This window comes from Rhopilema esculentum, chromosome 20 (assembly GCF_057945365.1).
Source record: "Rhopilema esculentum isolate cy_ngs chromosome 20, ASM5794536v1, whole genome shotgun sequence".
NCBI classification, from domain to species: domain Eukaryota; kingdom Metazoa; phylum Cnidaria; class Scyphozoa; order Rhizostomeae; family Rhizostomatidae; genus Rhopilema; species Rhopilema esculentum.
The window spans coordinates 2,579,387-2,593,650 of NC_142834.1; the positions used below are offsets into that span (position 1 = coordinate 2,579,387).

Below are 14,264 nucleotides of genomic sequence, written 5' to 3' on the forward strand. Positions count from 1 at the left end.
GAATTTTCTCTGGAATGAAATTGCTTTAAGTTTGTTGCCATGATAGAAACGCCAGTTTATCAATAGTGCCTTGTCTAGAGTTGGTTTGATCAAACGATGTGGGCAATTTTTTTAAGATTTCAGAATTTTTTTATCAAGTGTTTTACAGTTGTCAGTTCCTTGGGAAGCAGATCTTTAAACCCTCTTTCATTCTTTATTCAGGGAGGGGTGCTGTTGTCATCTTTAAAGGGGTTGCGCCTTTCACCCCCCCCCCCCTCCCCCCCTAGTACCCGCTACTGGATGTTCTAATCTAAGAACGTGTCTGAATGCTATTTCTAGGAGAAGTCAAGGGAGCAGAAAAGACGGGCAAGCCGTGATGGTGGTGCCACCGAGGATAGGAGTATGGAAGACGATAATCTATAACAAAAACAGATGTGACGTGGCATGAACACACTAATCGAGGTGCTTACTAATTGATTTGGGATTTTGGCATCACAATACATGATGTCTGTTGGGATTTCTTACACGCCGTATATACTACCATGTCTGAAAATGTAAGGCCTACAAAGATGAAATTATGAAATGTTGAACCTGTCTGTCTTACGGAGTTTATTTGCCTGTAACTGACCGATTTATGGCGGCACGTTCGATGCCTGCCTTTTTACAGTCATTCTACGTTCAACTGTTTCAAGAGAAATTGTTTTGTCTGTCGTTTAATATCGAACAGATTCCCATAAAGATTGTGACATTTGACGCTAGCTGCATTGTTCAGCTCGTTGAGTAATGGCCGAATCTGAATGTCTGCAGTGTTATTCTGCTTAGGCCCGTCTGCATACGCACAGCCAGAGACTGCACACCGTACGTCAGACCATAATGCTAATCCAGGAACTATCGGCCTACACTTTGTTTCGTTGCGAATATATCGTGTTTTTAATGATATATCCCACAGCTGTTTATCTTGTGAGGAACTAACCACCAGCCTGTGTGAGTGACTGACTTTGAGGCCAAATGCGTTATTGGTACCGTGTACGTGGTAAGAACTCGCGTCAAAATACGTTGCAGAAATCCCTGTGTATCCCAGGATATACATGAAAATAGTCGGCTATTGTTAAGTAATAAAGGACTGTAAATAGTAATTGCTCTATATGTTAAACGACAAGATAAGTTTGCTTTTTACCCGCGAGACGTTTATTTATCAGGAAAGAAACGTACAGATTTTTATCTATAACAGAGGACAGAATTAAGATCGCTACGATTTTATGATCGTGTAGTTGCTAGTCCAGTTCCCTTTGCAGTAGAACGCCATGGGTTAAAGAACATTCTTAATTGCCTCTCCCACCCAGATTGCCTCTCCCACCCAGAGTTCATTATCCCACAAAGCTGTGTTGACAGAAATTTCCCGTGAAAAAATATTCCTTTTTCTCATTGTTTGATAGGAAGTCTCAGATGGTCTCACTAGATCTTCAATGTTTTACGATTCCAGCATTGCGCCAGTTGGCTAAGCAGATTAAATCTTGTTATATATTCCCAAAATATAACTTATTAGCATAATAAACCTGCAAGCCGGGTCCCTAGATAACATTGCAGAGAGAGACTTGTTTAGTATAAGCAATGCCCCTTAGATGCTTTGCTACCTAGCAACCAAGTTACTGATTGGGACATCCCCACCCTTGTATTTGCAAGTGCAGAAATGTCTCTACACCCGAGTAGCTCGTTGTATTCTGTTGTACTTTGTGTTCGTTAGATTCTCAGAGAACATTTTGCTCAACCCCAGTGTCAGCTGTAATACTTTCCCTTGCAAGTAACGCGTTCAAAAGTCATTGTGTTGCTTTAAAGACTCGATAAGGTCTATAAATATATGTATGTAATAAAAGTATTAGAAAAAGTAAGACGCTTTAGAGGACTTCGGATCTTCGAGGTCACAATATTATGGGTAATGTTCCTTGGGTGTCAAGGACAGGTTTTCAAGTATACACTCACCCCCAAAGCATCGCCAACCCTTTTAATAACCCGGGATGCTAATCTTTTTAGAAATGACATTTGTCGTACCCAAAATCTGAGGGCATGCCTGCGAAGATTATCACATTTTTCACTTTCCTTAGGCCTATTTCCCAAAACAGAGAGTTTTAAGGATATGGCACACTACTTAACCCCCCCCCCCCTTCCCGTACCAAAATTCTAATCTTTCAACTGTCGGAAGCATTTACTATATACCTCGTATCTTGGTATTGTAAGGCAAGGCCTTTGGGGGTGAACAATGCAGTGCTATCCATGTCAGATTCTTTTCTGCCATGGCAATTTCATTCTAAGAACGTCATTATTCCGCCCAAATCTACTGTAATACACTACGGCCAGCAAGAATCTGCCCTCTTTGAACAATACTCACCCTTCTTCCCTTAGCATTTCCCAAAAGATCCTGCTACAAAGCTACATAAAACTAAGACATTCTAAAAAACACAACCAATCAGTACCACTTTTGGAGATTTGATACCTTGATCTAAACTATCCAGTTACGTTTAAAATGTTATGGTCCCGGACATACCGTTCCTAGTTATACTCTTCCGGGTTATAATTTGGAATACCCTGGACCGGATTGAAAATATTCTGGTCAAGTGAAAGTAGTATCGATCATTGCGCCAGTTGTAAAATGTTCGTCCGTTGTTAGACCGTGTAGATAAATTTATTTGATAACTCTATATTCACCGTTGGTGCCTTAAGTCGCCTGCAAGTGTTATTGACCGACCAAAATAGCCGGTTTCTTATTAGGTAATGTCGGAATCTTCCTGACGGCAAACTTCTTCCAGAAAAGAAACTTGATTTATTAAGCATTTTTCGTAGGTATGTAAATATTTTGCTTTATTGTGGAAAATGTGCATCTTTTAGTAAATAGAATAGTCTTCCCAGGGATCAATGCACTCTCTATAGCCCTCGTTATCGTGAAGAGGCCCGAAGCACTTTGAAACGACTTGTCGGCTGCGAGGCAGTTTATTCGATCGAATTTGATCATCCTCATTACTTGAAACCGATTGTAATTAAAATTGAAAATACGAAATTAGAAGTATAGATCTTTTAATATATTGATTAGTTAATAGAATATAGTCGATGTTTATAATCATTATTATCATTAAGAATGTTTAGGTGAACTAAGCTGTCTTCTTTGCTCTGATATTCTTATTTTTGTTGACATCCTTTCACGCTTTCAATCATCCTTGTCTGAGGGACCAAACAACTCTCCAAGCCTTTTGAAGTCAGCATATGGTAATAATAATAATAAGACTTGTTTAAATGGTTACAAAACTTTAATTATACAAGAATGGCAGCAATTAAGAAAATCCAAACGTTTGTGACGTTACTGGCTGCATGAAATTGGTCACTGGGTATACTTTTACATGTTCGAAAGCCAATTTTCCTTCTTGGCAATTTGCAATTAGTTAGAAAACTGCCCCCCCCCCCCCTCTCCATTTAGAAATGTATTATCAGACTAAACGAGATCCTAGTGTTATTCCCGAGAATTTCCCAACATGAAATTCTTTGTTGGAATTGCCAAGTTGCTCCCTCTCCGTCATAGTTCTCCTTAATAATGATGCTGCCAAAAATCAGATAAAAGTCTGACTTTTATATGTCTCAGGTCTGAAATCGTCAAATTTGTACGGCGAAAGGAAGAGAAAAATCTTTAAGCTGCTCTGATAACTAGGAAGGGGCAAATGTGTACAGTGTAAACTCAGCCAGCTTTTAATAAACAATCTTTATATAAGTAGTGTGCGAATAAAGGAGAGGCCACGATAGCAGGCTGCCCGACGGACTCCGGAGGAAGTCTTGCGGCGAAAAATCGATAAAATAGTAGTGTATAAGGGACACCGCAACGCGACGAGAATAAACAACAACAAACATAAATCTTTATATCGTTGTATTTGAACTGATTTTTTATTAGGATTAATAAGCAAAATTTATCAAGAAAAAAATGAATGGATTAACGTCCAAGAAAACATATTAATTTTAAAAAGAAGTTTTAATTATATAAAATGGAATGAAAATAAGAGTAGCACTGCAAAATGTATTGTTTATTGTAATATGCATCATTAACCAGGACGGAGTTTGAGTTAAGAGCTTGAATGACGGAGTTGCATCTCCAATATTCACAAAGGAATGAGTGGTGTACCATAGGGCTCAGTCTTTGGTCCCTTACTGTTTTGATAGGTATTAACGAGATTTTCGGCCCCATTGCAGATAGAACTAGCATTGGCATTAAATCAGACAAGAAAGTGGCTGATAGAGAGCTAAGACATGTCAAAAATGAAAATTGGTACATTAATTGGGAATGAATACAATATCCAAATGCGAGATAAGATAAAGTTATCGATGAGATTCTCAATTTAAGATAAGAGATTGTCAACTTTGGTATTATACGCGAATACATCAAAAGATAAAAACCATCGAGAGCATTTAAATTGGTGATTGTATATAAGCTTACTTCGGTTGTCATTAATCCTCTTATGAACGCATCGCTCGGGAAGAAATGACACAAGATTTTCAAAGACAAAAGATCTCAGCAATATAGCAATTGGCTACCTCTAGATACATATGTATTTTGATTTCGCTATTAGTATTCTTTACAAATATATATTTCCATACAGCTAAACAGAAAGCTAAATGGCTTTGAAAAAAGCAAACATTTCACAACATGTTAACTAAAAGCTTTTTCGTCTGACACTCCTCAGAACATAAAACGTCAGAATAAAGGTCCGAAAGAACACAAAGAAAAATTTTTTGAAAAAATACCTTTAAGTTTTTTCAATCAACGAGCCCCCTGTCCCTTTGCTCGTTTCCTTCATACCCTCCTTATATCGTATATCCTATAGCTAAAATTTTTTGAAAAAGTCACCTTCTGCATTTTGTCTATAGCTTACGCAGTGCACTTGGCAAAGCAATATCGATCTTCAGTCGATTAACTCAGTAATTCGAGATTTGTACCAAAAATAATTTAACAAGCAACTTAAGTAGTGCTGTTTTTTGATAATTCAAGAAGCCTCCACGACACTCACAGGAATCAAGCAATGAAAAGCGTTTTTGGTGTCTCTTTTATTTCTGTTGTGGTGACAAAAGTTGTAGTTCTGAAAATCTTCACTGAAACGATAAATCACATTATATCAGAGTCGTTGAGTCACTGAGAAGGAAGAGGAAAGTAAGGAATTTTGTTCATGGAAAGTGTGCATCATCTACTGCTAATGGTAGAGAAGCAAATGAAAGAAATGGATTATTGACATTTTGATGAGACGACAGTAACCATTACAAAATGAAAGCTTTGGGTAGGTCCACCGAGAGGAGTAGAAAGAGAGCGATTGCTCGTGGTAAGTAAAATGTCCCTTTCTTAAATATGACTATCAATAACTTGGTAAGTATACATCATTTTTTTAATTGGAAAGCTAAACAATGCTGTACTATAAATTAAGTAAATATAATTTGTAATATAAAGAGAAAAGTAAATAAAGTGACTAAAAAAGAATTTTCTGTATTTTGAATCCGTATTAAACGCACCCAAAATTTATGGGAGCTCATCTTAAATTCTCTTAATATCTCATCTTGAAATTGTAATAGGGGTTTTCGCCAAATGAATGTATCCACCCTATCATTATCTTCGAGACTAAATGGTTCTTCCATCAATGATAAAAGAAACAAATAGACACAATGATAATGTTGAAACGTCTTTCTTCAGATCAAACGATCTTTCCGCGATAAAAGGTTCTATAAATATAAAGTTTCTCTACGGTTGTCCCGTAACGTCGATTCGTTCTCTTAATGTCAGGCACAGTCTTTCTCAAGCACTGTCCTCTCAAATATGTCAAATAATCAACAATAATCGTCACGCGCGATGTCTTAAATAGCTATACGTGTCCTATAAATCCATAATTTATGCCGACAAGATCTTTCACAAGCATCTTGCCACATAAGTGAAACGTCGAGAACCTAAATATTCAAAATATCAAAACTTAACCTAATCGATCTTAACCGAATTCCATCTCCAACTTCAACTCCAACTCCAACTAACTCTAAATGCAACACGCCCCGAAATATAACTAAACAAGAACTAATTGTAATGCTACATAGCTACGTAAATTTGCATAATAATAGTGAATACAAAATATATTAGTCCCAAGATTAATTACATAAACTGAATAATGATACTAAAAATCCCAAAAGAAATAGTTAATGAATCTAAACGTGCAATTAGATAACAAAAGGAATTATAAACAATCGTGATAAAATTACTAAGGTTACAAGATGGAAAACAAACGAAATCCAAACTAGCACTATATCAAAATCTCAAAAAATAAGCAACAAGCCGATGCATCTGAATCTCGTGGATCTTTTGGAGCCATCTTTTTTAATAATGATTGAATTCATAATAAAGTCTGGGAAATTGCATTTTGAAAGGGGGCTACTTACTGCCCCAAAGTCTAAGAAACATTTCATATTGGAGAGTCTATTAAACAAATATAGGAGCTGTACAAGCTTATTATCGAAAATGCGAAGGGATTCATTGATTGGCAGGCTGAGCTGGGAGGGGCTTTAGCCCCCCACTTTTGCAAAAAAATGCCAAATATTAAGTATCAAACTACCAGAAAAGCCTTTTTTATAATGTTTTAGCCCCCCTCCCCCACTTTTTTTAGACACCCCACTGATTGGTGCTGCATACGTAGCCAATCCTAGCTGATACCGATGCCAGGCAGCATGTGAAAAACGTACAATCTTTAATTAACATAAGACAAAGTGTTTTTTGCCCCGAGCAAGTCTTTCTTTTGGGAAAAGCCACGAAAAGTTGAAGGTTTCCAGGAGGGGGGATTCAACAACAGCAACAACAGTTCTATAGACAGCATTGTTTATGAAGTTGGATGCTTGGCTTTGGCAGTTGGTTTGAAGGAAAATGTAAACTGATTTTGCCAGAACTGATTCGCAAAGTCGGCAATAAAGAAGTGAAACAGACTACAATATCTGATATCATAAGATATTGATTCAATCAAGAAAAGTGACATGTGATTTAAAATTCTATTTAATTCCCGGCCGCTTGCTGCTGAGTTGGTTAGGCCCGCTGGCCTAGACCCCAGCAAAGAGATATGAGCGAGCCAAACCAGCTTACTATCGAAAATTTCTTAGATTTCTTGAATAGCCAGTCAAGGGAACTATTCGAATCCACTCAGCAGAGGGAAGATAATGAAGAGATGCAAGAAGACGAGGAGAGAGCTGCTAACACTAATAATGAAAGACGATCGTCTGGAGAAAATGAGGGAAGGGATGATGTCTCTTGCGAATTCTGGAGCACTGTTGATACCAAGGTTTTAATGGATCGCAAGAAAACATCGCTATGTGCCGAAAGGCTTGCTAAAAATTGTTGTCGGCAAACAAGCAATCCTGCAGCCCCATTTATACAAGAATACGAAGAAGAATTTCCAGCACAAGAAGATCCATTGCATTACCTTACTGAGTTGGTGAAAACGCAGAGAGGCGAACTGGTTGATTATCACGCGAATTACCCATTTTCAATCGTACTTTTCAAGAGGTTGAGCATCTTGCAAACTGTTTTTAAATGTCTTTCTAAACAGTTTCATTGCTCAAAGCAGCTGAGAGCCCCGAAGTCCAAAGGAAAAGATTTAGAAAGAAAGAAGTCTGCAGCAATATCAGCTGAGGGTGCTGATGTTATGATCCAGCTTGGAGTGAAAACAGGCCTATCTCTTTTGTTTGCTCTGATGAAGCAAGCATGGATGCAAAATACAGAATCATCTGAAATTTGTACTGATGTTCTGGATACAGTGTCTAGTGTTGTGAGTTCTCTGCCACCTTTGTCACTAGCGAATGATTCCAAATTACCAAAGCTTGCATTAACCAGCCTTGACCAGTTAATGAAGTTTTTAAAAGAAGTCATGAAAGGGAAATTTCAAGTCAGTGCAACTGGAAGGCGTATGTGTGCAGAAATTTTGTTGGGTTTGGCATTGCAGCGTGGGTCACTGCTTGCAGCTTTGGACTGGGTTGAAACTGGATTTATGTCATGTTTGGCCTCACATAGTGTCCAGTTTGAGAAGGAGACTGTAAATTTGTGGCTGCAAAGACTGCAAAACTCAGGGGTTTGTATTTTATTCAGCAACAATAGCAGTTTTAAGGGGTGCAGGGGGGCCTTGAATCCAAATTTTATTTTGCTTTCATGGTAGCCAGACAATGCCCCAAATCTTATAAAAACAAAATGCAAATGGTAGAGAGCACAGACCCCTCATGCTTTTGGTCCTGGCCCCCTGAGTCTCTAAAACTGCTGCTATTCTTCAATAATCATAATTTTAACCTTGGTCAGCTAAACTGTATTTTTCTCAAGTTCAGCAACTGGATGTTTTTTTGAAAAACAATAGTTGAATGGAAATTAGGAATCAAGTGGACAAAACTGAATCATTTTTTAAATAACAGACTGAGTTTTTTGATCTTCTCAGGTATAAATTGAAAGTCTGTCGTTTGCATGGTCACATTTCAGGACTTACTTATAAAATCTCACAAGCTTCCAGACAACATAGCTCTTAATTTCTTATATTTCTGACAGGCTGTTAATGTTTTTTTCTCTGAAATACACCCTTGAACTTTTCATCCAGAAATAATTTGCCCTACTCCAAGTACTTTAGATAATACGCCCAACAGAGCAAGCAAATGATTAGTAGATCAGAGCACCTGACTCTTATGGCAATTGCTATAAGTTATAAGTTATAAGATAATATAAGAGTTATAAGATAACTGCATTTGTTGTAATCGATTTTTTTTTCATTGTGAGAAACACTGGGCTGTTGATCTTTTTTTTAAATCAAGCCAATTGATATTTAGAATGGAGAAGAAGAAAAGGTTGAAGAGCTTAATATGCAAGTTGAGCAAGACAATGAAACTGTGCCTCTGTGCCTTGCAGCATTGAAAATTTTTAAACAGGTTTGTATCTAAATCTCCTCTTCTAAAACCTAATTGTAACCTTATCCAGTAGTTCTTTTAAACCTTGTTAACCATTTTTTTAAATGGTGGAATTGTCGTTTAATCAATCACCTACTGCCTTTTTGACACTTATTTCCTAAATTGTTGAGAAAAACCAGGTTCCTCTTGATATGTATAATAATGTGCATTATCACACGACCAGTTCAACGTTTTGAATTACCATTCTTTTTCTCTTTTGTTTCTTTTGATTTCTTGTTTAATTTTTTCTAAAGTAATTTATAATTTCTTTTGTTTGCATTATCTTGATGGCATTAATGGGGGCCCGGTTTCCATTACTCTCTTTTCCTATGTATGTCTCCCTTTTCCTCTTTGTTCAATCTATTTTTGCTGAGATGGAATGACTAAATTATTTTGTTCTCAAGAACATCTTCTAAATTCCATAAAAACTATTTGGTTGGATGAAAACCTCAAACGGTTTTTCAAACAGTGTTACTCCCCAAGAGGGATACACCCCTTTCAAATACATATATGGCATTTAAAATGTTATCAGGTCTTCATAAAAAAGGTAAGGTCTCAATTTTATAGATCGCACATCATTGCACACCATCGCACATCCAAACTTTTCAAGGCATGTGATTACCAGCACTCTGACAAAGTTCATATTACCAGGACTGCAACAGACTAAAACAGCAACTTTTCATATAATCCCAACAATATTTGATAAAGCATAGAACTCTATGGTATGTATAATGGAACTAAACATTTTTCATCTCAGGTATCTAAACTGGCTGTTGATTATGTGAGAAATTTGTCCCTTTTCAATGATGTGAGTGGTGGTGGCAAAGATAAAGATGACATCAAGCAAAATGAAGCATTTGTTTGGGGAAGCAACAGCAGCTGCCAGTTTGGAGAACAGCTTCATGACAAAGTTATGTTATGTAAAAAGAGCAAAGTGTTTGTGAAAGCATGTCAGGTGTGCAGTTACTGCTTTAATATTTATTCAGTTTTGAAATGGCGCTCTCAAATTGCATTACAATTCTATGTTGCTTACCAGTATTTACATGGGTATTTTGTTAAAGCAAGGTTCTTGGAAAACAAAGGAGTTCCTTTGCATTCCTCTTGATAATTTCCCGATAATTTCAAAGGCTTCCTATAACAAATACATGTTATTTTTTGAAGGTGGAAGCAGGACAGTATTGCTCATTTGCTGTTGATAAAGATGGAGTCCTCTTTGGTTGTGGGAAGGTATTATTTGTATAAATTTGCTTTTTGGTATCCTTCAGCAATTTGCTTTTTTTTGGATAGTAAGTGTTTAGTGTTGCCAGGCACTGTGCAGCCATTGGCCTAACAGGGGCTAAAGCCCCCCCCCTCCCCACTTTTTTGCAACAATAGGTTAGAAAATTTTTGGAAAGGTTTACTCTAACGCAACTCTGGATCGCTTACTCCTAGGTACAGCTCTTCTTGACTGGGAACCTTTTTTGTTTATTTACTTAGGTGTTTTATCTTGTTTAATGATATGATATATTTTCTAACTTGGTTAGCTTGGTGTTTTATTACCCTCAAGCTAATTTTATCTATTTTTATAGTTATTGATATCTTCTCTGAACCAGACTGTTTACAAAAGTTCAGTAGAAATGAGTAAGCATTTTCCAAAAAGGGGTGTTTTCCAGCATTCAAGAGGTTGTGGTATGAAAAATTTTCAGGCACACCCATTTCATCTCGACTGGTGCGTGGTACCTGAGTGTTGCTTCTATTTTAGTTGCAATACACAAGGAGCCATTACATGGCCCCAGTACTAGATTTTGTGATTTAATTCTGTCCCAAAAAGGATCTTATAAAGAGATTACAAAGTTAGCTGGTGTGAGGTAACATAACTAGCCTGATTTGGTTTGCAGCAATATAATTTAAAGATATGATTGGTTTAGTGAACCTTAAACCTTCTGTGCACAGTATCAAGCAATGTGTTACTGTTGTGGGAAAGCAGTTTGATCTAGTCATCATATACCGAGAAACATCTTACTCTTCTTGCTTCTCAAGTAAATGATGACTATGGTTATTTCTCATTTTTGAAACATAACATTTTGACATGATGTGGTGTTTTTTCCAAGGGAAGTTATGGCAGACTCGGCATGGGTGATTCACTGAACCAGCCAAAGTTAAGAAGGACTTTATTGCCATCTGGGAAAGTTGTTTGCCAAGTATCGTCCTCCAAAGGCTCTGACGGTCATACCCTGGCTTTAACAACGAATGGAGAAGTCTTCAGCTGGGGAGATGGTGAGTCTCTTTTTGGAAATGATTATAGTGATCTGAATATTTAGCAAATTGTGACAAAGAGACTGGAAAATGCCAGTAGGGATCCTTTCAAGCAATTTTTTATAAGTTCTCTTAGCATAATAAAATCCCGAAAATGCCTTTTATATAGCTAGTACGCATGCGTCAGTCAACATGTTATTAAGACACGTTACTTGGTAAGGCTGTTTGCTGTTTTTCAAGGTCACGTGGTGCAATGATGAAATTCACGAACCTGAGTCAAGCGCATTCTTCGTCAGTTTGTCTTTTGGTAAACTGATGGAGTTTAGGCAGTGAATGGTTAATCTTCTCTCTGAGCACCGGTAAAAAAGGCAAACAGAATCACATCGTTTCGCACGAAGTAGTTTCATATCTCCGCTGAAAGTAAACACAACAAAATACAGCATTTTTGCAATCCAAAGTAGAAGAAGACATGACTTCATCTGGTCCTGGCTGCAAACTGCTTTTGAAAATTTCAGTGGCTGTTTCGTGAGATTTTTACTTTCTTGCCAAAAAACCTAACAGAAAGAATTTGAATGATTCCTGATTACAATATTTTGGTGGTACAAAACTTGTTAATGGCTTTGAAAAAAGCAAACATTTAGTAAACTAAAGCTTTTCGTCTGACACTCTTCAGAGTTTAAAACGCCAGAACATAGATCGAAAACTCTACACTAGGAAATATATATACCCAGTTGTGGATCGAAATAGGCCAATCAGAAACACGAGCACATGACTGTAAAGGTTGACCAATCAGTGCCGCTTGCCTATTAGAATGTTACCAATGGAGTCCTAAGGTGAAAACGAACTTCTTTTGTCTACACAGTAGCGGTTTGATTGTGTTTCTTTTTTCAAGGTGATTATGGCAAGCTTGGGCATGGCAACACCCTGATGCAGAAAGTGCCGAAACGCATACAATGTGTATTGAAAGGAAAGGTATATCAGTTGCAATGCTACCACAGTCAGTTGCTACGTTAATGCCAGTAATTTTCGGAGATTTACCGCCTTGCCAGTTACATTGCCTGTTGCTTGCCTAAAATACTTTGAACACCCAGCAATTTGCGTTGTATTTTATATCTTTCATTTCTCTTCATGGAAAAAACCACTACTTCCAACCCCTTCCCCCTAGAACAATGTTGATTGTGTTAACAAATGTTGCAAAAGCAGATACCATGGGGGAGAAGGGAATAGCTGGATTCCACCTTGAAATCTGACGTCAGTGCTCGACGTCTTTTGGCAGGCATTTTGCATAACAGGAGTAAAAAATATTCGTCAAATTTGCTAACAAAACGTAAATGCTCGCTTTCATTCAAGTCCAAATTTTGTATTCTCTCCTAATTCAGATATGATTCAAGTTATCTTTAATTTTTCTATAGTTCGTGAGGTTTATATCAGCTGGCAACAGACATAGCGCCGCGGTGACAGATGAAGGCGAGTTGTATACTTGGGGTGAAGGGGACTATGGTCGGCTAGGTGAGTCAGGTTTAATTATAAAGAAAATTTTCAAAAGCAAACTGAACCTATATCAATACGTGATGCTGATGTTTCGTATATATTCGATTCCCGCCTTGAACAAGTGTTGACTAGGAAAATTTTTAGAAGTATTAAAATATGTATTAGGGTGTACCAGGGCTTAATCCTGTTATGGTAGGTAATAATGCAAGCAGATACAAAAAATTGACGTATTTATCAGTAATATCCCCCCCCTTCCCCACTAGATCTACAACCCCGCTTAAAGGTTAACATATAGTATAAGAAATTAGGCTTTTCTGAAAAGATAAAATATATCGAGCTGACATCAAATTTCCTTGGTTTTTTGTTTCTAACATGTAGGCTGTTTTGAAAGAATACGGTTATCAAAAAATTTAGGGTAGGGTTGCTTCAAGTGTTTAACCATTGAGGAGGTAGGGAAGGGGTGGGCAGATGATGCTCGCACTTTCTTTAACCTTTATCCACTCATCCTTGCACTTACCAAGGCAGATAGATTACTCATTTCAATCCATATATTATATATCTTTAATTGATTGGTTTAATCTTTCTTTGGTAAAGCGCTGTGAAAAAGTTCACTGACTATTACTGAATTCACATACTGTATTTTATATCTTCTACTGATGTTTTTATGTCCCTTCCTGAGACACACACACACTCTCTCTCTCTCTCTCTCTATCCCAATCTGTTCTTATCTCCATGCCACTTTCTCTCTGTGTTCCTCTCACACTTCGTTCTTCTCCTACTTTCTCCCTCCTCTACTTCCTCCCTCCCTCATTTCCTCTTTTTTCTATTTCCTCCCTCCCAACTTTCTCTTTCTCCCACTTGCGTCCTCTTCCAACCCTCCTTTTCCTACTCTTCCTACTCCCCACCCCCCCCTTTCAACCCTCTTTTTCCCCACCACCTCTCTCTTCCAGCTTCTCCGGCTTTTAAACAGTACCAATATTTTTCAGGACACGGGGACAGTTCAAGCAAAAGCATTCCAACTTTGGTCAAGAATGTTGGTCTTATCGGCCAGGTTGCTTGTGGAAGCTCTCATACAATTGCCTTGTCACAGGACGGAACTTCTGTTTGGTCATTTGGTGCTGGAGACAGCGGTTGGTACTTCACTTTTAACAAAACAGAAAATAGCAATCATAAACCTTTGTACACTGGCTGAAATAGAGCAATCTTTTCGCTGGTCACTATTAATTATATTAATTATTTTACGTAATCCAGTAAAACCTCCAGTAATCTCCTAATAATGGACACCACCAAAAACAGAGGAACGACTTCCCAGAAACTTTCTTTCTTGTTGTCAAAGCTTTTAACTGGATACAGGATTCTTGCTTAAAACGTTTTAGGTAACAAGCCTAAAACATAGCTCTAAAGAGATATCGTTAGGGCTGCAAAATTCACAAGCAGCCCTCAATGAAAACATTGGTCACAATAAGATGGTTAGTGCAGTTTTGATGATACCGAGGCTATCTTATTCTGGGATCGAGGCTCGTCGTCATAAGACCAAAACGATTTCCTACAGAATACCAATTCTCACATTCCATGAAAGTTGTTCATTT

General features: G+C 37.6%; 2 protein-coding genes across 2 annotated transcripts in view; both read left to right on the plus strand.

Moving 5' to 3' along the window:
- LOC135687074 (high affinity cAMP-specific and IBMX-insensitive 3',5'-cyclic phosphodiesterase 8B) overlaps nt 1–3,122 on the plus strand; it is a 44,069-nt gene extending 40,947 nt beyond the window's left edge. The window contains exon 28 of the mRNA XM_065203520.2: nt 319–3,122. Coding sequence (XP_065059592.1) covers nt 319–402 — 84 coding nt within the window. The 3' untranslated portion in view covers nt 403–3,122. The remainder of the gene's footprint in view (nt 1–318) is intronic.
- Nucleotides 3,123–6,839: 3,717 nt separating this feature from the next.
- The window catches only part of LOC135687105 (putative E3 ubiquitin-protein ligase HERC1), a 59,111-nt gene continuing 51,686 nt past the window's right edge, over nt 6,840–14,264 (plus strand). Inside the window, exons 1-8 of the mRNA XM_065203563.2 lie at nt 6,840–8,096; nt 8,833–8,931; nt 9,707–9,904; nt 10,111–10,176; nt 11,040–11,205; nt 12,077–12,156; nt 12,597–12,693; nt 13,662–13,805. Coding sequence (XP_065059635.2) covers nt 7,092–8,096; nt 8,833–8,931; nt 9,707–9,904; nt 10,111–10,176; nt 11,040–11,205; nt 12,077–12,156; nt 12,597–12,693; nt 13,662–13,805 — 1,855 coding nt within the window. The 5' untranslated portion in view covers nt 6,840–7,091. The remainder of the gene's footprint in view (nt 8,097–8,832; nt 8,932–9,706; nt 9,905–10,110; nt 10,177–11,039; nt 11,206–12,076; nt 12,157–12,596; nt 12,694–13,661; nt 13,806–14,264) is intronic.